The sequence below is a fragment of the Mastigoproctus giganteus genome, chromosome 8, assembly GCF_048544385.1.
Source record: "Mastigoproctus giganteus isolate SK-2022 chromosome 8, ASM4854438v1, whole genome shotgun sequence".
Classification (NCBI taxonomy): domain Eukaryota; kingdom Metazoa; phylum Arthropoda; class Arachnida; order Uropygi; family Thelyphonidae; genus Mastigoproctus; species Mastigoproctus giganteus.
In genome coordinates this window covers 119,036,621-119,062,727 of record NC_143582.1, presented here as the reverse complement: position 1 = coordinate 119,062,727, position 26,107 = coordinate 119,036,621, and the positions used below count along the sequence as shown (strand labels likewise).

General features: G+C 39.4%; 1 protein-coding gene across 2 annotated transcripts in view; it reads left to right on the top strand.

Annotated features, from left to right (window-relative positions):
* Positions 1–26,107, top strand: part of LOC150081783 (lachesin-like) — a 466,088-nt gene that overhangs the window by 332,523 nt on the left and 107,458 nt on the right. For both annotated transcript variants that reach the window (XM_090379659.1, XM_090379658.1), the window contains exon 3: positions 322–434. In XM_090379659.1, the coding sequence (XP_090235785.1) occupies positions 322–434 (113 nt within the window). The remainder of the gene's footprint in view (positions 1–321; positions 435–26,107) is intronic.

The window sequence follows — 26,107 nt, the reverse complement described above, 5'->3', positions numbered from 1 at the left end:
TATGGATTAATATCTACGATTATTGGGCTTATACGAGATGTAAAATTTAATTAACTGGTTTATTCTAAAAAAATTATTTAAAAGATCGGGTTCGGCAAAAGCACAAAAAGAAAACGTTTGATAACTGTGCTTCTGGATTTAGGAAGATCGCGTAGTTAGCAATAAATCTCGGTTTCCACCAATATTGTAAATAGATTTCTTTTCTTCATACACCATGAGTTTAATGTGCACTTTTATGAACAATATGAGATTAAAGAGCAAGTTGCATTTGTTTTTATCATGTTACTTATTAATTTTTTTTTCCTCTGTGTTATTTTGCAGAGTTGCTAACAGAAGACGAGCCTGAGTTCTCCGAAGCCATAAACAACGTTACAGTTGCTATAGGCAGAGACGCGCAATTGACTTGTACCGTGGAGAGTCTGGGAACCTATCGGGTAAAGAAATTAGTTACGAAACATATTTTCTTTGATATATATATATTGTTATTTTACGTCATCTAAATAAATTAACACTCTTTTATTATATTGTGACAAAACTTTCGTGATGCGCCGGCTTTAATGTGTATTAATGTATAATGCATAAATAATGGAAAAATTTATTTATTTATTTATTAAATTTGAGATCATAGTCTCATGCCTGGACAGCACAGTGCTCGTGAGGTCAATATCAGTTACAATTATTTCATTAATAGGTTATAAAACTGAAATGATAAATAGGCAGTGCATTGTAATAATAATAATAATAATGGGTGCAATTAGTCCAGTAGTTACGATGCCGGACCACCAATATCATGGAAATAGTTCATATCCCACCGCAATAAAAAAAAAAAAATCACGAAAGTCGCTTCACTGAAGCTCCCTTGCTTATGGTTATGGTTATGATTGAAGTGATGGCCGAGGCAGAGAGTGGCGCCATCTTGTGTAGTTCCATAATTACCACCCATCACTGGATGTCAAAGATAAACGGGGTCCACCTCCATAGCTGGATGAAGATGAGTTGTAGGAATATTGAGGCAGAGGAGTCAGTTCGAAAAATCGGAGACAGTGCTGCGGACGACAGTGGTGCTGTCTCATGTGTGACTACTACAGCTGAAGGGCAAGAGCATCCAACACAGCCAAATGGAAGAGAGTCCTGCTCATCTGCGTCACTGCGGTGCACCTGAGACATGGCAGCACGTTCTATTTGAATGCAATGATTATCTGAATGAAAGACAGGTACTGCTGAGTAAAATAAATAATCTCTCAGAAAATAAGGTATATTTGCTCATTGAAAATTCTGATTTCTTCGATATATTTCAAGAGTTCTCTGCGGCAGTTTTCAAGAAAAGACTTGCGGCTAGAAACCCTACTACGGAGTCTTAATGATCCAGATTAACTTAGTTTTGGGAAGAACATAGCGGAAGATAAGTCATCAACGCAACAGGAAACGAAAAGTAGACCCTTTCTCTTCCAAGTGACACAAAAAATTCGAATTCCTGCTTCCTGACTGAAAATTGATAACTACATTTTTAGGAAAACTTCTGCAAGAACGCTCAAAGCTACTGCGAGTGCTTCAGTGCATGCTGGGAACTTCCTCTCCTGCCTAAAGCTCAGGAAAACTATGTGAACTCACTACATGGAAGTCGCCTTGAGGAACTTCTATAGCCCTACCCTACCAACTCAGATTCTACTAGGGAAGAAATTAAATCAGATTATATATTTCCTGAACAGTTAGACTACTGGACATTCTTTACGATTGTATTAAACAAAAATACATGCAACCATTGGATTTGTAACAATTAATATTGTTGCAACAAGGACTGTAATTAATTCTCAAATTCTGTTGCTGGAACTGGCAATCAGAGACACTGGTAAACCTCCCTGGGATGTAAATTGTGTAATCAATGTTAATAGTCTATTTTCTTCTTAATGTTAACGTTAATAGGGTAATTGATATACACAATGCTATTGAAAACTTGAAAACTGCAGGGTTCTTTAAAAGCCTGGGCAGCCTGGGAGCGGGACTGCTGGTACCTACTGTTTTTGCACTACCTCCAGTGGGTGCGGGATTTTGTGCGTTTTTTTGGCATGTAAGATGACAAAAAAACCCAGACCCGGCTACTCGTGCCTGGGGAGGGGTACCAGGTACCAGGTAGCAGCTGCCCAGGCGTTGGCTGCTCCTGTGCAGAGGTCCTACATTCAATACAGATCCACTAGTTGGAGATGGGCTATGCCTAGAGGCCACCCTTGATACCAGGACACACACACACACACACACATATGTTTTGTACTGTGTTTCCTCTACTGTAGTTTGAACATAATATATACAGTATACATATATACTGTATATATAGTGCAAGGATAATTATATATAAGAATGAGAATGTACATAAAATTGTATATAAATTATTGTATATGTTTCTTGAGATTGTACATAATATTTGGGTGTGTAAATAAACGGAAAAAAAACCAAAACATCTGCGCTACCGACCACCCGGGAGGGAAGAAGAAGCCAACCCACGAAGTGGAGCATTGAAATAAATACGTTCATCCTGCGAGCATACTACGAAGTAACGAAGTTAGATACAGACATGCAAATAAAAACAGCTGCCTGCCTGCAGCAACCCAGTAACTGCATCCGAGAGCCAAATGTGATGTTCTGCAATATGCATTTTTGATCATTATAATTCATATTCATTGTTAATGTATATATAAAATATGCTATGTGTTTGTTTTTATATTTGTCTCCTTTGTACTGGATTTTTTTCCCTAGCCTAGTGCTGTGATGGGCTTGCTGTATTTGTAATAAATTAATATTTATTTATTTATTAACTAACTAGATAGATACAAAGTACAGAAATAAACTACATGCTAAGTGGCTGGAACGATTCCCGTGTGCTATTCGTTGTTCAGGTCATCGAACATCATACTCAGGTTCAGGTCATCGAATCAGAAATGGACAGTCATCAAGTATGGACTGTCCATTTCATCGACCAGAAATGGACAGTCATCAAGTAGAACCTGATAGCTACTGCAAGCGTGGAAAAAATCAAGCAGGATGTGAGCGACCAACTGAAAACAACAACGAAGACGGAACCGGAACTAGAGGAGGAACATCAAGTACAAGAACCACAACCTGCAGTAGCTGAAGTGAAAACAGACGCGATCGCAATATCCAGAATAGAAGAAGAGTGAAACGAAGCTCCAATAGAACTCGAGGGAATAGATCCCACGCCATATCGAAGCAGAGACCCAACGGAATCCTGTGGAAAGTCACAGACTACCTCAATAAGTGAATAATACCAGATTATCTCATCAACAACGAAATAACATTAAACACCATCCGCACAGTCATTTACTGTGCTACTGTAACAGCTACTAGGATGAACGGAAAAGAAACCAGAGAACAACATAACACAAAACGCAAAGAGAAGGAACCACCAGCTTGGGAAAGAAGGCCACAGCAGGAGACAGAAGTGATAAGAGTGAAGGAAGGCCAAATGATCCAATACCAACGGGGTAACAGAAGAAAAAAGGTGATCAGAAAAGTGAAGGCTATTCTCAAGGAAGACAATATCCACAGCGAATACAAGACCTATAATCAGAGGATCGAAGGATATCTTGACACCCTCAAGCAGAAACTGCTGGCACTCAGTAAGAGATTTTGCTGTGCCCAGAAAAAAACAAACAGGACATTTGATGAAAACCACAGAACCTTTTTACAGAAAAATCGGACAAGAAGAGAAGGGTAACAGACCCCTCCCCCCAACCAGAAGGTACTTGAGGAGTTCTGGAGAAACCTTTGGAGCAATGAAGTTAACTATAAAGGCCATGCTCCCTGGATAGAACTTGAACGGAATAAACCAAGCACGTATAAGAAATGAGAGAATAGGAGATTCGGGGGGAAGAGGTACAACAGTCGATCAGGAAGGCCCACAAGTGACGAGCCCCAGAATAGATAACGTTCACAATTACTCGTACAAGAAGCTCACTTCCACATACAAACTAGCAGAGCAGTTCACCTGAATGATAAGGCACCCAGAGACAATCGCAGATTTTCTTACTCAAGGAATCACATATATGAAGGACCAAGATACAAGAAACCCGGCGAAATACAGGCCGATCACCAGTCTCCCAACGATGTACAAGCAAGGCCAAATTAAGGATAAAAAAAACCCCCGGCCATATTTAAATTTGAAGCCCCTTTAATATATATATATATATATATATATACACACACAATACACATAAAAACGATAAAGATGCAATGAAATTACTGAAAGTCTTAGTAAACAGGAATGAGAAATTAAAAAATATAAAAAAATATATATATAAAATATATATAAGACTGGGTTATGGATCCGGGGTACTACGGTAAACGTAGAAAAATTAACAAAAAGGTAATTATCAGTGCATTTGTGTATTTGGTAGGGGAGTTGAGCTATCAAGTGTAATAACCATGGAAGAACTGAGAAAACCTGTATGATAAAAAACAAATTGCCTGAAATAAAATGCAATTAATATAAAACATAATTATTGTAAGTGCCTAAAGCTGTGGGTCCTAGGACTTTAACTACTTCGTCTGGGGGCGGGCAGCGAAAATCGTAGGAGCCACCGCAAAAAGCCAGGTCTCTGTTTCTGTTATGATGTACACGTAAAAAGTATACGTGTACATCAAGCCGACCCGATAGAGACCAGAAGGAAGTCTTTTTTCTTGTTTTGTCCCATCTCTTAGATTTCTTTGATTTTATCTTTCATACTACTTTTTCCACAGGGTTCTATCGGCATGTACTTATTTATTTATTATTTTTTAATATTTATTTATTCTTCCTTCTGGTCTCTGTCGGGTCGGCTATGATGTATACGTATAATTTTTGCCCATAAGGAACAAACGAAGCTAAAAAGATGGGTAAAGACGACAATCCATGGCAAACACTACAATGGCATCTATCAAAACCACATCGATAAAATGGAGTCCAGTACAAGGCCCACGAGCTGAATGATCATCCTCGAGACTGGAGGATTCATCTTCGCTATCCAAGTTCACATAATGAACACATGAACTATAGAAATTAAATCGCAATAGAGTGTCCGGAGTGTCATGACACATATTGACGATACCACCTGGCTTCGTCGGCATGTGTATATATTCCTATCAACTCGAGAAGCCTTACTCGCCTTTAAGCTGAATGAGTTATTTTTTTTTTTTTTTTTTTGATTAGCTATAGGGGATGAAAGCGACTTCTCATATCGAATAAGAGACTGGTACTTGATGGTGGAGGTATCAGTTCGAATTCTTGCATAAGGACTGACGGAAGTTCAGTGAAGTTTTTGTGGGAGCGGACTGCAATTGAAAACTCTCCTTCCTAAAACATCCCAGGTATTGTATTGGATTGTTATTTGGTTATCTGAATGGTCATTCCGTGCGATATGCAGTCAAAGAACTGCAGTCATTCGTAGAGTATGTCTGGACACAACTCCTCCTATAGATCCAGCACGCTCTGAGGCAAGAATTCCCTTTGGGAATTCTCCGTGAACCCTCGCAGTTATGGCCAGATAACGGTCATCTTGCGTGGAGATGGCATGTGTTCGAGAGAACCTTTTCTTGTTTTTGAACTGGCAACGCTGCGAGTCACATTTAGCCCCTTGGTCACTTCGGCTTTACTTTGTCCTGCCTCCGTTCTCCCTATTGCTGTCCACCTCAGGGAATCAGCCAAACGGTGTCTTCGTGACATTTCCACTAATGGTTATCTCGAAATCGATAGCAATAAACGCGAAATACAGACGTTCAGGAAAATAGGTTGTTTTCTTGATTTGTATGTTCTAATAGCATGTGCGTAACTTGCTTATGTGGTCACACGGAGGTTGTCTTGTTTTATAAATGGGGATTATGTAGTGTAGTTTTATTTCTGATTATATTTAAAATATGTTATGCAGTTCTATTTATATTTAAAATACGTATCCATGTTTTAGGGTTCATTCCTTAGCTTTTTGAGCACCGGTGTATGTATAATATATATATATATTAGCTCAACAGTATAAATTAGTTATGAATGGTGGTCTAATACATTGTTGCGTTTGTGGCGAGGTATAAACTGACTAATATGATATTTGAAGAACATGAGGATTTTCATTGCTCCATATCCTACTGTTGTGACCATTGACATGTACTTTGACTGGAATCTTACCTTCCAACCACACCTTTCCCACATGCAAAAGAAAATCAAAAAGTACACGGCACAGGCGACCAGAGTAGCAAGAAGAGACTGGGGACTTAAAAAGAGAGCCCTATCCCTTTTCTACAAAGTGGCTTTCATACCAGTAATCACGTACGCTGCACCTATATGGTTCCGAAGAGTTACTACCTCAGTTAACCACAGAAAACTGGAGACTATTCAACGATCTACCCAGCTAACCATCACCCGGGCCTGCAGCACGGTTAGTGCGTATGCCCTCCAGGTCCTAGCTGAAGTTATCTTCCCTGGATCTGAAAGCTATCCGTTATGGCATGCTGTATAATCTTGCCAAAGAAAGATCAATCACTTTCTGTAACCATACACTGGACCTGACAGACAACCTACCAGCTGAAAAACTCCGACTCATCGCTCACCTGCAGCAGGTCTGGCAATAACGCTGGACTGCCTCCTGTAGGGAGCCATCACAAGAAAATTCCTACCAGACATCCAGAAAACCTTCCCTAACTCGGCATCCTAGTTCTCCCCGGAGCTATTTACCACGTACCTCCTGACAGGGCACGGTGCTATCAGGAGGGAAAGTAATCACCTTTGGATTAACAGACAACCCACTCTGCTCCTGCGGCCTCCTGGAGTCCTGGGAACATCTCATGTATTCCTGTCCACTCTTCGAGAATCTACGCTGCCTGCTCATTTCAAGGATCTACGTTGCCTGCTCATTTCAAGGATACATTTTAACCCTAATTCCAGGAGTTGTAACACCACCTCCTGGAATTAGAGTTAAAGTGTATGGAAACTTATAACGCCTTTTCCAGATTTGCCCAGGACCTCTTTACGAGACGCAGGACTCTACCGCTGCCTCCGCCATAAAAAGAAAACCAATCTGAACCGAAAAGTAGACCACACACCACATCAACAGTAACAAACAGCTATTCTCGTAGCACTCCAAAGATTCAACTCCAACTAACTAGCGACCCGCTACCAACAACCCTTCTGACTGCTTACCCCACCAGGATGAAAGAATATGATCAAATATGCAACGACACCCTTAATAAGTAGACCTGTTGGTGCTCTGCACATGAATAACAAGACTAAACCAAAAAGCATGCACTGACACCCAGCTGATCGGACTAATTATTCTCGGACGGGAATCTGATCCCGTGAATGACAAATACAAGGATTGGACACTGAGAAACCACGGTCGAGAAACTGTCCCAGATACGACGATCAACTAAACTGACTAAATGCAATCACAATGCATTAATGCCTTACTGGCGCTCTGAGCCGGCTCCCTTGCCTGGCCCACCCTCCTCCCCTAATCCCCGGAGAGGGGGAATGTGACGGTCCTCTTGTCTCCTCCCCTCCTTCCCTTCTGATGGGGAATGGGCAAGCCCCACTGATCTGGGCTCGCTTTCCCTATTGACTCCATATTTCTGACTTTTCCACCCTGTCTTCAGTCTCCCCCCCTACTCTGCCTAAACACCAGCGAACGCCCCACACAAAATTTTAACATGTTAAAAAATTGTCAAAATTCCAACTGCATACGAAAACTCCTCTCGGCCTAACCTTTCGGCGACTACTTTTCAATGCTGTTAAATTATTATTTTTTAAATTTTTTTATTTATTTTATTTATTTATTTTTATTTTATTTTAGATACTTGCCACTTAAATCATAGGAAATTAGGTGGCAGGCCATGCCACAGTGAAAACTTAAAATTACTTGCTGGAACCCAACGTTATCCACACCATGCCTCCACAAGGCATGGTGTGGACAACGTTGGGTTCCAGCAGGGGTCTTGCGGCTAAATGGCCAGAGGAACAACGGTACATAACACTACACTTACAAAATCCATACACTTTTAAATCTCTGTCCTTTAGAGTGAACTATTACACCCACAATGAAAGCAACGTGGAGATGGGGAAACTCCTGGTGCCGTTAGACACGAACACAACATACACTACTCAAGCGGGATAAAGTTCCATGAAGTCCAAAATGCTAATTGTATTCGAATACATTTGTAAGCATCATCAGGACAGATTTTTCGGCATTTAGTTCAAGACCAATGTATTGAAGTTCCTTGTTGATATGACGGGTACATAGCCTCGTGCGGTTCCCGCCAGATATCCTCCGTCCGCTCGAAATAAATGGAAACGGGACTCATCGCACCAGGAGATCCGTCTTCAATCATCCAAGTGCCGATGTTCTTTCGCCCAGTTGAGGCGTAGAGTCCTGTGTCGTGGTGTTAGCAATGGGACTCTGGTGGGTCTGCGGCTCCCATAACCTATTTTGGCTAATGATCACCTGATGATCTTGGTGGAGATGTTTCTGGCACCCCCCCCCCTTGTTGAAGTTGGCGGTGATTTGTGCCACTGTCGCTCTCTGGTTGGCTGAACCAATGCGAGACAGTCGTTGTGGCCACGTTCATCCACCACCTTTCTCCGCCCACAGCGCTGTCCACGATGAGATGTTCATCTGGAAATGGTATATCCTTGATACTGTCGAACGGGGGTCGTACAATTTCTGTACCACTTCCGCGGTAAAGCGACTCATGCGTCGGGTGGGCTTGGCGCATTATAGCCTTAGTTACTAATGCGCCAATAAAATCCAAACCAACCATGCGTCAGACACCCACTATCATCCCTCATTCAAAGTCTGTTAACTCACGACGTTTATCCCTACTGGCATCGATTACCTCTACGTGAATGCAGTGTACCTATATACCTGCCTAGCAGTGGGTTGGTCCACTAGCCAGAGGGGTGACAGCGTCGCGTTGTCCAGGTACTGGTAAAAACACAAAATAATAAGGCAAACATTGTGGCCTTTCACAAAGTCTGCATTCTTCACAGGATACTGCAGCGGAGATCGGCTAACGTTCGTGAGACTTACATTTATGTAAGTGTACTTTGAAATATAAAGGAGCATAAGAAAGCAGATTGCAGTATACCCGAGCGCAGCAGTTTGCTCAATGGACGACACCTCTTAGTTGTAAGCTGATTCCAACAGACTACATGAGGGGGCCAAAGGTTTTATTCGTGGCGGTGGATCAAGTGCACGTGGGAATGGACTCTTACTGTAGTAACGAAAGAAGTCTAACATTTCAAAAAGAGATGACACACGAGATGGTATTTTTGTGATCTCTGATGTTGGCAACGGTAGATAAGACAGTGACGAGAGAAATAACGAAGAAGAACTTAAAGTACAGCATATCATTTTTATTTTCTTTCTATTATGCATGAATCTCAATATATGATATTGGTCAGCTTTCTCGTGAGACCAAATGGCAGTCCATACAATCGTGACTGACAAGTAATAGGGGCAGTTGTTATCCAGGTGCAATGATGTATTTTCAGCAACTTACAAGCGCAATTTTCTCATTTTTAGGTGCGTTAGCATATACACTCCTGTGCAAAACTTAAGGACCACCACTATTTCTAAAAGTTACAACCACAAAATCTTTATTAAGGTACTCTTTCTGATGAGAGTAGATTCAGTCTCAGCAGCGATTCCGGACATTAGCTAATCGGCGAGAGGTTGGCACACGGTATCACCCCACAAACATCACTGAAAGGAATCGATATGGCGTTCGAGGTGTTCTCGTCTGGCGAGGCGTTATCTTGGTTGGACGTACACAATTCCAGATACTGGAAGGCGATACTGTACTGATGTAATCCTTCCCCCTGTGCGTCTGTTCCGAGGTGCCATTGGCCTTGAGTTCGTGTTTATGGATGATAACGCCACACCCCATCCCACTGCAGCTGTGATATGGTTTCGGAAAGTGAGGACATTGCTCCTATGGATTGGTCTTCCCGATTTCCGCCGATCTAAATCCCATCGAACACGTATGGGATGCTCTGTGGAGACGCATAGAGGCACGTCCACGCCCACCAGAAAATGTTCACCAGCTGAAGATGGCGCTGACAGAGGAATGGACGATGTTACTGCAAGAACTTATCAACAACATTGTTCTAAATATGGACAGGCGGTGCATCAACATTAGAGGTGGCCATATCTCCTACTGAGGACCACCTCTTCCCTTCGTTCCACCTTTGGCAGTGATTCATCTGTATCATGGCAGCCAGTGCTATGTTGCTATTTTTGAATAAAGTCCCTCTGTACCATTTTGTTTCCGTTGTTGTTTCCTTCATCATTTCTGTACCTCAGGAGGTTCCTTTGGTATGCTTTTTCCATATCCAGGTCACTCCTATGAGAAGTTACAGGTGAAAATCTGACTGATCCTTAAGTTTTGCGCACCAGTATGTATGCAATGCTCCTGTTGTCTTCTGTCCGTCCGCCTGTAATAATTCGACCGTTCGCATAGGGATTTTCATGAAATTTTATAATTGGGCTTCTTGAAGAGATTTTTGCAGCTTTTCCAGATTTAATTAAAATCATACTAATAGAAACCGTCAAATATTTTGTCTCTATATCCCAGAGCAGTCGCTTTTTCGATCTGAAAATCCCATACATGCAGTGTCCATTGTGTTTGCCTAAACCATCACGACTGTCCCTGTAGCGGCCCCCTTTAGCAGATTTTTGTGGGTTGTTTTTCTTTTCTCTTCAGATGAGGATATGTCGAAAATCAGACACCGCAGACTGCATCAGGACTCATGTTAAAGACATTAGTTCAAACGGCTTCTTCTCTGAAAGAGGTAAGCGGGGAAAAAAAAAAAAAAAAAAAAAAACTCAAGGATAATCTTGAACGCAGATTTCATTCCCGCAGCTTACAGGATAAAAGTACAGTATTAGCAAGTACATATCATGGCTCAATGATGCAATTAAGCAAACTTTTTCTGTATCTGCCAAATATATATATATATATATATATACACATACATAAATACTAGTGGACAAAATAATGGACACATCTGTAATAGGAGTTACAGGGATGCACTAATGTAGTGTTAGGCCACTGTTCGCTGTTAAAACAGTTTATATTCTGCGTTCAATAGATTCAAATAAATTATGAACTGTCTTAAGAGGACCATTGGACCATTCTTCATGGAGGAACGTTTCAAGCCCCTTGAATGATGAAGGTGGAGTAAATCTGCTTCTCACTCTTCTCTCCAAATATGCCCACAGTGGCTCAATAACGTTTACATCTGTTGAGTGTGCACGTCATGGGAGATACTTAACCTCAGTTTCATGTTCCTCAAACCAAGAATGGACGCATCTGGCTTGTGTACTGGAGCATTGCGATCTTGAAACTTAGTACTGTTTGTGGGAAACTGTTTGCACCATAAGATTACCCTGGTTGCCCAAAATGAACAGGTAATCAGTGTTAGATTTAACCCCGTTCAGGATGATAATGTGATTATCTGTGTCTATGGAAAGTGTCTTTCCGTACAGACATCACTTTCAGCAGTTGGTTTGTGTGAATAGCACAGTGTTATCGTCACCGTCCATTAAAAGTGTGGAAAAGGCCCGGGTTCGAATCCCATTGATGACGCGAGGAATTTTTATAGGATTTTTTCACTCCCCGGCTGGGTTAGTCCGTCTCAGGCGTAGAGACCGACTTTTCCCGGAACCCGGGGTTTTTCGTCCAGCAAAGTAAGCAATTCGACCAGAGAATAAACGCAATTTACAGACCCAATACACATGGGTAGATGAAATAACTTTCCGGATGACCCTAATAAGTAATGTGTTTTTTTTTTTCCCGACAGCGTTGTTCTGAATACATTAAACAAATCAGCAGTTTTAGTAACCGATGCTCCTATTAAACGAGCATCAAGGAATTGAATTTTTAAAAATTCAGACTTGCCGAATATTTTCTTCATATACCTTTTATATCATGGCCAAATGAACATCAGCTTTTAAAGTCTTTCCTACACGGTAGTGTTCTCAAGAAACAAACAAAAATATATATCAGTGCATGTTCATAAATACATCATACACTCTTTACAATATCTATTTTCATATCAGGTGTTTCCATTATTTTGGAGGAAAAATTAATGGAAATACACCCCACACAGCGTATGATAACTTTTATTCAATTTTTTTGAAATTATCTATGACAATGTAAGGCTTAATATAAAAAAAAAACACACTATAAAATATTTTAAGATTTTTATTAAGCATTGAAAAATTTACAGAAAAAAAATTAAATTTTTAATATTAACAACTATTCTGATTTTTTATCAAAATATCCTCCACAAGATTTTACCACTACCTTACATAGACGTGGAATCCTGGAAATTAATCTTATAATAGTGTCTTGACTCGTTATTCCAAGCGATCTGCAAGATTCTCCATGAATTTTGTCAAGATGGGCAGACTTCACAGACTTGACGTAAATGATCTCATAAAAGCTGTGTCGTGTTTAAGTCGGGCGACTAGGGTGCCCATACCATAATTCGCAATAGCTCGTCCTGTTGTTTAGTTGCTTGAAAGTCCCTGCATAGCTTAGATCTGTGCTTTGGGTTACTGTCCTGTAATACAAAATTTCTTCCACAAAGTCGAAGTCCAGAAAATATTGCATTAGGTTCAAGAATATTTTTATGGCCTCCTTTTCTTAAAATTCCTTCAAATTCTGACGATGTCACCCACTCCAGTAAAACAGAAGCAATCCCAGATCATCACGATGAGACCACCACCTTGCTTGACTGTAGACGCTAAACAATGTGGCATCACGTTTTCTTCAGTTGATCGTCTCACATAAACGCTATGCTTGGAGCTAGAAATTTCACATTTGGATTCATTTGTCCACCGTACGCTTCTCCACTCTTCAAATGGCCATTATGGGCATTTGAAGAGACATTTTTGTTTTGAGATATATATACAGGGTGTTTCAGTTAAACGTTTCAGAACTTCTAAGAGGGGTAGGGTACATCCCGACAACTCGAAATCATATAGCAATGTGGGGTCGGAAATGCTTTCCTGAAGCGGTGTTGTACACAGAAGCACCATAAAGAAAAGAGACCGTAAGTGAGAAATCGTTTTAATAATACATGAAAAGAAGCAAAAGGTACATGGATTAAAGTAAGTGTTCGAAGTTTCTTCCACGGGCTACAATGCACGCCTCACATCTCCGACGCATGGACATCCGAACATTCTGGAATACTCCAGGCAGCGTGTCCAGACACAGCAACCGGAGGATTATGCACCTCGTATTGCTTTCGCACAGTGGTACCTTGGAAAATGTGCTACAAATCCCCTTTTTCCTGCTGAAGTGTTGTTTTCCGATGAGGCATCCTTCACAAGGGAAGGAATTTTCAACACGCATAACGACCATATCTGGGCGGTCGAGAACCCGCATGCAATACGACGTCGTGCAGCACAGATTCGATTTTCGGTCAATGTATGGGCCATTATTATGGGAGATCACCTCATCGGACCTTACCTGTTACCGTGTCGTCTAACCGGACCTATCTACTTGATCTTTCTGCAGCAAGTATTGCCACAACTTTTGAGAGATGAACAGATTTCTGCATCGACGCAACGGACAATGTGGTTCCAACACGATGGAGCCCCTGCCCATTATAGCGGAGATGTTCGTAACTACCTGGATGTCACATTTGGTCAACAGTGGATCGGACGTGGTGGTCCCGTGCGTTGGCCTGCTCGGTCACCCGACCTATCATGTCTTGATTTTTATTTCTGGGGTCATATGAAATCGCTAGTTTATGACACCCCTGTTGACAATGCTGAGGAGCTGGTTGCAAGAATCGCAGTAGCTGCCGAAGAAATTCGAAATTCGCCTGGAGTATTCCAGAATGTTCGGATGTCCATGCGTCGGAGATGTGAGGCGTGCATTGTAGCCCGTGGAAGAAACTTCGAACACTTACTTTAATCCATGTACCTTTTGCTTCTTTTCATGTATTATTAAAACGATTTCTCACTTACGGTCTCTTTTCTTTATGGTGCTTCTGTGTACAACACCGCTTCAGGAAAGCATTTCCGACCCCACATTGCTATACGATTTCGAGTTGTCAGGATGTACCCTACCCCTCTTAGAAGTTCTGAAATGTTTAACTGAAACACCCTGTATATGAATATGTATATCGCCCTCGCAGGTAGCATAGTTCGTTGAATCGCCGTCCTCTCCACAACGCGTGGAAAAGATCCGAATTCGATTCCCGTTGATAACGTGATGAATTCTTATGTGCCTTTTCGCAGCGTGGCTGAGTTAGTCTATTTTAGGAGAGGGTAGCATAGTCCTTTCTCCCGGAAACACTGACTTTTCGTCCAGCAAAGAGAAAATCGACCACAGAACACGCGCAATTTACAGAAATATGACTTAAGTCGCTGATGTGTCTAAACACAACAACAACCACAACTTCCTTAAAGTTTTTCTGGCTTCAATTAGTTAGATGTTTTAAGCATCTTGAAAAGTTGGGGCAAATGTTAATCCAATTTTTTTTCAGCACTTAAATTACACTGAGTGATCACTGAATTATGACCACCCCTATGAAAACTGAATGCGACCTGTTGACCACGTGAGGTACGAGAGTGCGCAGTTAGTCGACCTACGTTGCATAGATAAGGTGTCAGTGGTTCAGTAGGTAATAAAATTCCGAGCGTGATGAGTAAAAGGAAGGATTTATCGGACTTTCATAAAGGACAGATTGTGGGTGCTCGACAAGCTGGTGCCTCGATTTCCCAAACGGCTGCACTGGTGGGGTGTTCGAGAGCCGTTGTTTGACCATTTTGACTGACCTCAAAATGGTCAAACAACAATCCGACGGCAAAACTGCAAAGGTCAGCGAAAGGTTGATGTTAAAGGTGAGCGTTCGGTCAGACGACTTGTACAGGCGAACAGGCGCAGCACTGTTGAAGGGTTCACTACCCAATACAACATGGGCCAACCCGGAACAATATCTGACATGACCATGCATCACACGCTCGCACGTATGGGCTGTACCAGCAGACGACCCCTACAGCATCCTCTCCTAACCAAGGTTCATCGGCGTAAAAGACTCGCCTGGTGCAAAAGGCATGCAAGTTAGACGTTAGAAGGTGTGCTGGTCGGATGAGTCACGTTATTTACTCCACACCGTGGATGGTCGTGTACGGATTTGTCGTCAACAACATAAGGCTCTTCATCCATCATGCATGGTACCAAAAGTGCAGGCCGGTGGAGGCGGTTGTATGGTGTGGGCATGTTTCACTGCCAGGAACTTGGACCCCTGGTTCATGGGGAACAACGTATCAGTGGTGTCTGCTATCGTCAACTGCTTGCTTATTGTGTACACCCCGCTATGTTACAATTTTTCCCGAATGACGATGGTGTCTTCCAAGATGACAATGCGCCGAGCCATCCGGCACTTGTGCCGGATTGGTTTGAGGAACACAGTTCTGACTTCCATCATATCGATTGGCATCCGAACTCTGCCGATATCAATCCCATAGAGTACTTGTGGGACACTATGGAAAGGCATATCAGGCGTCTGGATACACCGATCACCTCCATACCTGCATTGCTGACCCCATTACACACAGCTTGGTTCGCCATACCTCACGAACGTTTCCGAAATCTTGTTGAATCAATGCTACGTCGAATAGCTGCTGTACTGAGGGCAAAAGGAGAACCTACGAAGTATTAGTTAGGTGGCCATAATTCTGAATTGCCATGAGGCGAATATAGTTAACCAACAGAAATGTAGTATAAGAGGATAACTTTAATAAACATGAGATTTGTTTTCTTGGAGGTTACCGAAATCTTCTCTATCTCATTACGATCTTTGGACTACTAAATTACTTTTGAGCCTATTTAATTATTCATTATCTTTTATCTTCTTTGGATGTATCATTTGATTTTTGTCTGATTGAATCGTCTCTCCGCCGTTATAATTAGAGCCGCGTGCCTTGTTAATAAATTCTACTTCTTGATTAACAACAAGATGTCATTCCGATAACGCGTATCCAATAACAAAGTTAGAATGATTCTCATTAAAAACTGCATTCTTCAGCCGCTGAAACTAAAGACGTCATTTGAAATTTTTCGAGATAGTTTAACGTCTCCTGATGTTTCCATTGGATTGGGTTCTCTTACTCAAATAAGATAAAAGATGATAAATTGTGCACTTAATCTGGATTTATAGTTTCATTATTGCTGAACTTCTTGTAAGAAACACAAAAACTTTGCAAATAATTAAGGAGAAAGTTTTGCGGGAAAAAATAGAACGGAAGAATCAGTGAAGAAATTCACTGATTGGTGAAAGAAAAATAACTGAACAATTTGTGGGGGTGGGTTTTTTATTTATTATTTTATTTATTTATATTTATGTTTGTATATCCTTTTACTTATTAACTTTATCTATCCCCTTTAAAATAACTCCCCACTTGCGCATCTGACTATTAACTTCACAGAAATTTTTAGGTTCAAGGGGAAAAGCTCTTAGATGTATTTAATTCCCTTCGGATAGGCTGGTACTCGGAACAACAAAAAACACACAAAGGTTATATATAAAATTCTCTTTATTGTACATATTTACATAAATACATCAAAACCAAAATTATTGAACTCAAACACATGACAACATGATCTAGTCTCATCTTCTTATATATATATATATGTTAATCATGTATCAGTTAAAACCATTAATAACAAATATCAATCCCTTTGTATTATTTCTTACATATATTTGATCGTGCATCAATTAAAATCATTAATAACAAATATCAATCCCTTTCTATTCCTTTCTACATATATTAGATCATGCATCACTTAAATCATTAATAACAAATGTCAATCCCCTTCTATTCCCTTCCAAAATATTATATATGGTTGTAGCCTATCAAGCAATTATAAACAAGGCATCGATTACTTCAAATATTTTATATATATGTATTCCCTTCCAAAATTATTTATATATCTATTAACTTGCCCTAGCTAATGTCCTTTCAGCACATATCCTAAAATAACCTATCCTTACAACTGAGTAATTCTTATACACATCTCACATTGTTCTGTTAAAGGTTCTACCAATTCGGCTATCGGGATATCTACAGTCTTTTGTGTGATGGTGAGAATACTTAAGAGAACTAATCACTTACTCAGTTATCTTGTAGGGCTCTGCGGCATGTCCTTCATCTTTCTCCCGGTGAACAGCAGGTCTATTCCATCTGGAACGCATCTCACAAACCCTTGGAGAGTTCGACAGGAGTTATTTTGCTTCTTGGGTTTCGGGTACCTTTTCTCCTTAAAAATGAGATTCATTTCATGTGGTCAGCATGTTTGTTCTCCCTTCGGTCCGGCTCCGCATTTTATCGGCTTCAGCTCCATTATGTCCTGGGCATCAGACATCTTGTTTATTAACACAGGAGCTGATTCCTTCTCAATTATTGTGCAAGATCCTACAATGAGCTAACTTCTACCGTATTCTGCCTTCTCAACTATTTTAGTTGCCTTCTGCTCTTTACTGACAATACGTCGGGCTTCCTTTATTGTCCGACAATTTTAATTTTTCTCTACGGCACTTTTCTCCATTCCTTTCATTCCCTCATTCAAAAAACTCTGTCTGCTACTGGCTTGCTGACGGAATGACTAACTGACGGACTGCTACATCTTAACCTGATCCCCTTTCTTCTCTCCAACTTATACTACAACTAATCAACTACTGACACTGACTGACTATACTATCCTAAACTTCATCAAAAACTTGCTCAACTCAGACAGAATAGCTCATTTCACCAAAAATATCTCAACTTTGCGTGCTCCTTACTCATGTTTCCTAACACGACAAAAACCTCAACTTCGTGTGTCTCTGCAACCCTTTCACTCCCTTTTTTGTTCATCCCCTCCCACATCTAACACTAGAGTCCGCCACGCCTATTACCAGTGGCTCCTTCGAATCCTATATTCATCCTCCGATTCCTTCTTCATTCATTTGTTGGAAAACCCTTTACTCAGCCTGCCCAGTAGTACGTGTTAAAATACACCCACTTTACTATTTTACCGGATCTGCTGCCAAACGGTGTGCCCTTAGATGTTTGCCGATTATCCAAAAAACAACACTCCCCTCTCATCCAACGCCTTGCCCCCTAGCGTTCTAAAACCACGAAACTTCCATTTAGTGACCACAGCATTTATTTTTGGAAACTTGTGTGCTGGTCAAGAACCCACTTCCTGTTTGCGACCCTGCATAAACCTTAATTTGTCTGCTTGCGCCAGACCCCATGCTGCTTTGCCGTAGTTTTCTCTTTGTATTTCCCCACTTTTAACGGAAGTTGAAGGCTAATGGCGCTTGCCTTTATTTCTTACTACTCATTAAATTTACATTTCATAGTGAATAATTCTTATTATTGAAATCAGACGATATTACTATCTTATTCAACTAGCAACAAGAATTCCTTAATTAATAAAACCAACTTCTCAGTATTACTTTTATTCTGTAAGATTTTTAATCTTACAAATTTCTACCGAAATTGCATTTTGTTAAAGCTGGCAGTGCGGAAGCTTAAATTACTAACTAAATTTGAAAACTTCTTTTCTCTCTACTACCAGATCACATTACCTGTATTATCTGAACGGAAACATCCCAACACCCGAGTTTTCGGGAGAGGAAAAACGATGCAACCCTCGTCTGAGAGTTACTAATTCTGCCACGTTGTGGAGAAGGCCCATTAAAATTCCTCAACTCATCGATGGGACTCGAACTCAGATCTTTCCACGCGGTTTGTGGACAGCGCGATTCTACCAACTGTGCTACCCACGAAGGCTGTGTCGTCTTCTGGGAACATTAAGCACAATTGGAATTTCAGAGAATGGAGCTGATGTTTCACGGTTCTTTACTGTAAGTTGGAATTGTTTCAATCTTGTAGTTGATGTTTAACATTTTGTTTATAAGGCTGGCTCATAGAGCTTGTTGGGGATTATTCATAATTGTATCTGATTGTGAAATGCATGTTCAGTTTTCTTATCCGGTTTATATTATAATTATTGCCTGTGTACTTTATTGGATGTACAATTTTAATCAATTGGGACTGATTGTGCAAGAGTTGTTTGTGTTCGTCTTTAGTTTGATCTTTCACTGGTCATATAGGAAGCATCAGCGAACGCTTAGTTGGCTAAGAGTTCACTACAGAAATATGCGCTCTTTGGGACCTATGGGGATCGCATACTCCCGGAAGAAGGCGTTCCTACGGTCCCTTTATCTCTCTTTTATTTTTCGTGTGTGAAGTGACTGTATGTGGGATGAGTCTTGAGTAATCTCTCCGATTTAGATGGGCAACGGTGGCGCCATTTGGGCGAAATTCTGCGTTAGTTGCTGTGGTAAAATGTCGTTTTTCTTTAATCATCTATATATATACTTGACCCCACTTAGCGTAATAGACCGAGCGAGGCATCGAGATTTAAGAGCAGAAATAGGGTTCTTATAGAAATATGCAGAGCACTGCCCTACCTAAGAAATCAAGTTTCTTCTTTAACGCACTTTTGTTAGGTAATAACAGAATTGACGAAAGACTAGTGGACTATCTAAGACAACGCAATCGTTATTAATAGCAAGGCTATCCAGGCAGACACAAAATCTTCAACCGAATGGAGTTTAAAATTTCCCTTAGCCAAGTTAATGGTAGCAAATTCTCTTGAAACGTGTGGTTGTTGCTTGTGTTTTTTTAAATCTTTGAAGAAATGCATACTCGTGTTCCCAAAGTAGCAGTGCTTGTGCTGTATAATCTTTTCTTCCTTACAGAAGTCAAATATCCTGTAATTTCTTTGTTTCCAGGGGACTGCTAATTTTCTTCCATAACGTTGCGCGCCTATTGAGTTAAATCAATTATAATTAATGTTCGGTTTTAAAGATGTACATTAAGCGTGGTCACAAAGATTGGATATTTGCAGCACTGTACTTCATTAAATTAAAAGTGTACCGCTTGCGAATATTCGAGCAATTAAAATCGCAAACCATTACATAGTGAGACTTGGGAAAATCTTACAGAATTCTCGGTCTTAGATCACAAATCAATAAGTCGATAATTATTCCTTAGTAAATTCAACAAGCAGACCTGCAACTCTAACTACGGCATTATGAGCTATCGCTATCAACATAGATGCTTTGGCATGGAAAAATCGATGCCAGACACGCAGGAGGCTAATGAAAAATCGAATTCCTGCAGGTGGGACACTAGCAACTAATTTTCTAGTTGGAGCACCTAAAAATAAAAAACTGCTACTTTCCTCTGAGCCTACAACAAAATCAATTCTCCGTAACAAGGTGGAAGAAGCAGAAAAACTAGCAATCGCTAACAATCTTACAGATACCTTGATATCAACGAATATCCCCGAAAATGAGACGCATTTCATTAAAATTTAAACCAATAGATTACGAAACGTTTTCTCAAGGAGTTCCACCTCATTAATTGAAGATAGATGTAATGTTTAGTGCATATCCAGATAAAGAGTGGATCCAACGACTAGGAAACAGGATGACTACATTTTTGGTAACCTGAGGAATAAATTAAGCTGGAAATATTAAACTGCTAAGAATGGTAAAACAAAAGTTCGAATGGTAAAAGCAAAATACTTCTAGAAAAATGCACACGCAAAATGTTTTGCACGTAGGAACGTAGTGTACTCTTCTTAACGAAACAAAATAAATATTGGCAATCACAAAATTTTAAGTAGAAATTCAGTACAGCACAAGATTTCTTCAATGGTCAATGCGAAATCCATGCACTCTGGTTTCTAAATATAACTAGAATGTTCTCTTGACAGTGCTCGTGCGTTGGAAATTGAAAATGCGGTCACATCAAACTAAGATGGATTTATTTTTAGAGAAGGAAGCGTGCTGAAATTTTTTTCAGTGTCGATGCAAAACATTCAATAATTGTATCCTGTCACTCGCAGTATCTTACAGCTCTGTATTTTCGAATTTCTGACGAAAACTAAGCATCTAACTCCAGAGAATTCACATAAGTTCTGTACACTATCGTGAAGAGATTCTGAGGCACGAATGCGACTGACCAGTGCAAAAAGTTTTTGGAAGCTTGTGAAGCAGTAACTATCCAACTTCCGTCACCGGCGCGAATATTCGTCGCCTTGAAAAATTAATTTTAGAAAAGTGTCATATTGCAATGCGTGAAATTGCATTCGAAGTGATCGATTGATTGATTTGTGGTTTTATCGAGCAACGACATCTGGGGACACGATGTTCCACCTCCACCATCCAAAATGTGTATTAGCACTAAATTTACGGCAATTCACGATCACTTCTTTAAAACTGTACGCGATGGATGGTGGAGGACGTTTTTTGTTAGTGGATTCTTTTTACTCAAGAATCTACTACCGTCGATTCCTTAGGGAAAAGCTGGCACATGAACATTATTCCAACACGTTTTTTTTTTTGAAATAATGAGAAGGTCCCAAGGTTTTATCTGAGAAGTAGTATAAAAAACAGATCTGGATATTGTAAAGAGGTTTTTAGCTTACCTGTTAATCTACCTCACGAGCCAGTATTCACAACAATAGCTAGGAACACCTATACAGCTCTAATCTGCCAAAGATAAAGGATACCTTGGGAGCATCTGGTGGCATCGACTGGGAATGCCGACGCTTGGGGGGTGGTATATAAAATTAGAGGTTCTGACAACCACTCTCACACCACAAGGCACAATAACCACTACCTGGGAGCAGTCAATTAATAATATACTCAATACCATTTTCCAGCCACCAATCTCTGACCTCACACCAATACAAGCCCAAATGTGTACCTCTAATGAGTTCTACACCACGCAGGAAACCGAAGAGCCCTTCACCGTGGAGAAACTTCATCGAGCAGTATTGAAACTCAAGGACAGAAAATGCCCAGGTCCTGACCTTCTGGAGCCCGAGATTGTCAAAAGAGTAGCAGACTACAAGCCATACTTACTGCTGAGCCTTTTCAATCACTGTCTGACAAAAGGATCCTTTCCACTTGATTGGAAGGCAGCTTATCTTCGACTTGTTCTCAAGAATCCGAATAAACCGCCAAAACAGCCACCATCATACAGACACAATCGCCCTCCTAACTGTTCTCAGCAAACTCCTTGAGAGACTAATCTTCTTCAGAATTCACAAGTATTATACAAACAGAAATCTATAGGCAAAAAACCAGTCCGGATTCCATCAGGGGCACTCGACAGTACACGCACTAAATAACCTGATAACATCTGCTCAATCCATACCTGAAAAATACTTCCCTGTGATTGCAGTCAACTTCGCCGGGCTGTTCGACTCACTTTCGTGGCTGAGCGTCCTTGGCAAACACAGATTTCTCAAAATCTCTACTGCTGCGTGAAAAGATATCTATGTGAAAGATTTGTTAGTGTAGAGACTCCCTACTCCAGTGTGATCAGAAAGATCCACAGGGCTCGGTCCTAGGACCAACTTTCTGGAACATGGTCCTGGATGAGTTCCTAAATCAAGATCTTGGGCATGTTAAGTCCCAAGCCTATGCAGACGATTTGATCCTTTCCTTGCCTTCCAGCTCAAGAACCGAGCTTGAAATTTCTGCTAAACGAGCACTCTGGCTCCTCTAGGAGTATTTTGTATTGAATTGTATGTATACATGTCAAGGGTGGCCCCAGACTAATGTCCATCTCCACCTATATATTCTGTATAAAAAAAAATAATAATAAACACAGGCCTCTTTGCCACCAGGGAGCAGGCACTATCTGAGTGCCTGATACCTGGTGCCCATCCCTAAGACATGAAGCCGTGCCAAGGTCTACTGCTCTGTCAGTGCAATTTGCACTAAAAATCCTGCACCCACCAGAGATAGTGCAATTCTGGTGGGTGCCATCAGATCTGCTTCCAAGCTGCCCAAACCTGGAAGCCAGCAAAAAAAAAATAAAAATAAAAAAAAAAATAAATAAATGAAATAAAATAACATACATAAAAAAATAAAAAATAAAATAAAATAAATAAATAATAAAACAATAAATAAGTAAATAAATAATAATACAATAAATAAGTAAATAAATAACACAAAAAATTAATTTAATTAATAACATAAAAATAATAAAATAAAACAAAAAAAATAATTATTCATTAAATTAAAAAAATAAATAAAATAAAAATTCCAGCACTCAGTATCAGTCAACTATGACTAACACGACCGCTAGAAAATTAAACAAAACAAAAAAAAAACACCAATATCTGTATTGTATCTATTAAAACTGTTTTCTTTTTTGAAAGACTAATCTACAATATTCTTGAAAGCTTAAATAATATACCTTGGATTGAACATATAAATATTCACAACCTTTATCAAAATTGGAAAATTTATCCCTTATTAATCACTTTAATCACTCATATAGAACATGCTCCCAACTCTCTACCATTTTAAATTCACAATATGGTTGAAATTGAGACTCTAAACCAAACTGATATAACTTTTGTCTTAGAGAACCATGACCAGTTAATGTAAAAAATGTCTCAATATTAGGATAAAACCACTTAGTCAACTTGTTTTCATAATTAAAATTAACTAGTGGAATGAACAAACGAGTCACAGCACCAGTTTCACTAGTATTCCCTCTTTGCTGCCAAATATCAATTAATTTCATTAGAATATTTCTTTTTTCTTTCTTAATGTCTATCATTAAATTATTGGTTATGCCGAAAAACGTAATCTGTTTGACCTTTCTTAAAAAAAAAATATCCAAAAGCTCTGAATACTACCATCAAATCTAAAGGAAGTGCCCCAGCTAAAACCTGCAGCGCATTAATTGATACAGTTTTATATGCTCTCACTATAGTCAAAAGCATGACTCTTTGAATTGATAGTAATTTCTTCTGTAACTTAACATTAGTAATCCTATGATACCACACTGAGGCTGCATACACAATAATAGGAATAAAAATTGCCTTATAATACAGACTTAGAACACTTTTTCCTAGTCCCCAGTCTGATTTAGTGATACAGACAATAGATGCTGTAATCATTTTAATTTTCATTTTCATTTTAATACTTATATTTTCAAGATGTGGAGTAAATAACAACCTATCGTATATAATTATTCCTAAATACTTCACCTTAGATACTAAGGGTATTTGTTTATCAATTTTATGTAACTTAGGGGGCCTATCATAATATAACTTTCCCCTGAATATCATCATTACTGTCTTACTAGATGAGACTGCGAGTTTATTGTTTTTAGTCCATTCAATCAAGGCGTTAACTACTTTATTCATTTTTCTTTCTATTTCCATTATAGAGTGTCCTTGAACACAAATAACCAAGTCATCAGCGTATGCCACTTTGTGGCACTCCCGTGACTCCGTTTGAAGCCATTGATTAAGAACTAGGTTCCAGAATACTGGACCTAAAACTGACCCTTGTGGACACCCTCTATCTATATCACTTTTATACTCTAAATATTGAGATCTAACGAAAATCCTTCTTCCACATAAATAATTTTTAACAGTGTAATATAACAAATCAGGACAATTTATAGCCCGCAGAGATTGAAGGACGCTCTCATACCACACTGTGTCGAAAGCGCCTTCAAAGTCCACAAACAGAGCTAACACATATTTACTAGTAGAAAGCCTACAATAAATTACCAAGTCATTTATAGCATCCTCCGCAGAACAGTTTTTATTGAAACCCTACTGGTAAGGAAAAGTTACACAAGCAGTGTTAAACAAAACCTCCTCTTTCAAATATCTTGCCCAAATTAGCTGACAGCGAAATAGGCCTGTAAGCTCTTGGATCATTTAATTCTTTCCCTGGTTTACGAATTAATTTTAATAGGGCAATCGTCCAGAAACCCGGAAAGACTCCCTCCATATAATACTTGTTATACATTTTTAGAATAATTTTAGGGAAAAGTTCAAAAGCTTTAACTATACTGCTGTTTCCCATCATATCTAAACCCAGTATTTTACAACAATTTAACTTAGAACTTTATGAATTTCAACTCAATAATATCAAAACTGTTGGAAGGACCACAATAAACACTGTTTTCCCTCCAACACTACTTTGCACAGTATTGTCATCTACTGCACAATCCATCCTATACAGTTTATCAGTTATAGCCTGAACTGTTGATGTCCAGTTGTGTGTTTCAGTGTTGCCAGTTCTCACAGTATAAATCAAATTATTAACATTCAGTTTGTTTCTTGTTAATTTAAACAAAAGACTCCAAGGGTCATTATTCCCTACAGTGAATACTAAATCTTTCCATGCTTTCATCTTATGTTTATATATTGATTTATGATAAAGCTTCTTTTTCACTTTATACAACTCCTTAAACCTAACAGCTTCATTGAGACTCCATACTCTATACCTCTGATATGTTTCCTTAAATTGAAAAATTCTTTCCTTAAATCAGCCAACTGATTAGACCACCAATGTACTCTTCTATACACTTCTTTCTTCTTTTTGGTTGCAAATAATAATGCTAAATACAGTGATGTCTGCACAAAATAAGTATATTCTATTGCAGTTAGGTTATTAAAATCATCAGCTGAATAAGAAAACCTGTCATTCAAGAAACTTTTAAATTTGTCCCAATTTATTTTTTGTAATTAAATCTGTCACATTCATTAAATACCTCCTGATCACAATAACTGTTTACCAAAGATAAATTGAACACAATAGTTCTATGATCACTGTTAGTATAATCAGCGACTATATCCCACAGAAAAATTTTTCTATCCAAAAGCTTAGACACCAAGGTAATATCAATATTTGAAGCGCCAGTCAAGTTATGGCAGAAAATAAACTCCTCAAAGGCGACACCTCTACTATCAGTTGTGTTACTGTTCCACAAAGATGATTTAGCATTACTGTCAATTGTAAAAACTACATTACTGCCAGATATAAACTCCATGACTCTTTCCAAATACTGGAAAAATACATCAATACTCATTGTTGTAGGACAATAAACTGACAATAAGTAAAAGGAAATTGTAACAGTTGAAATACGTATGCATGTAGCACATTGAGCACATAATTTTGAAATGACTGTTATATTTAAATTTTTGTTAAACATAACTCTTGCCGTCTTAG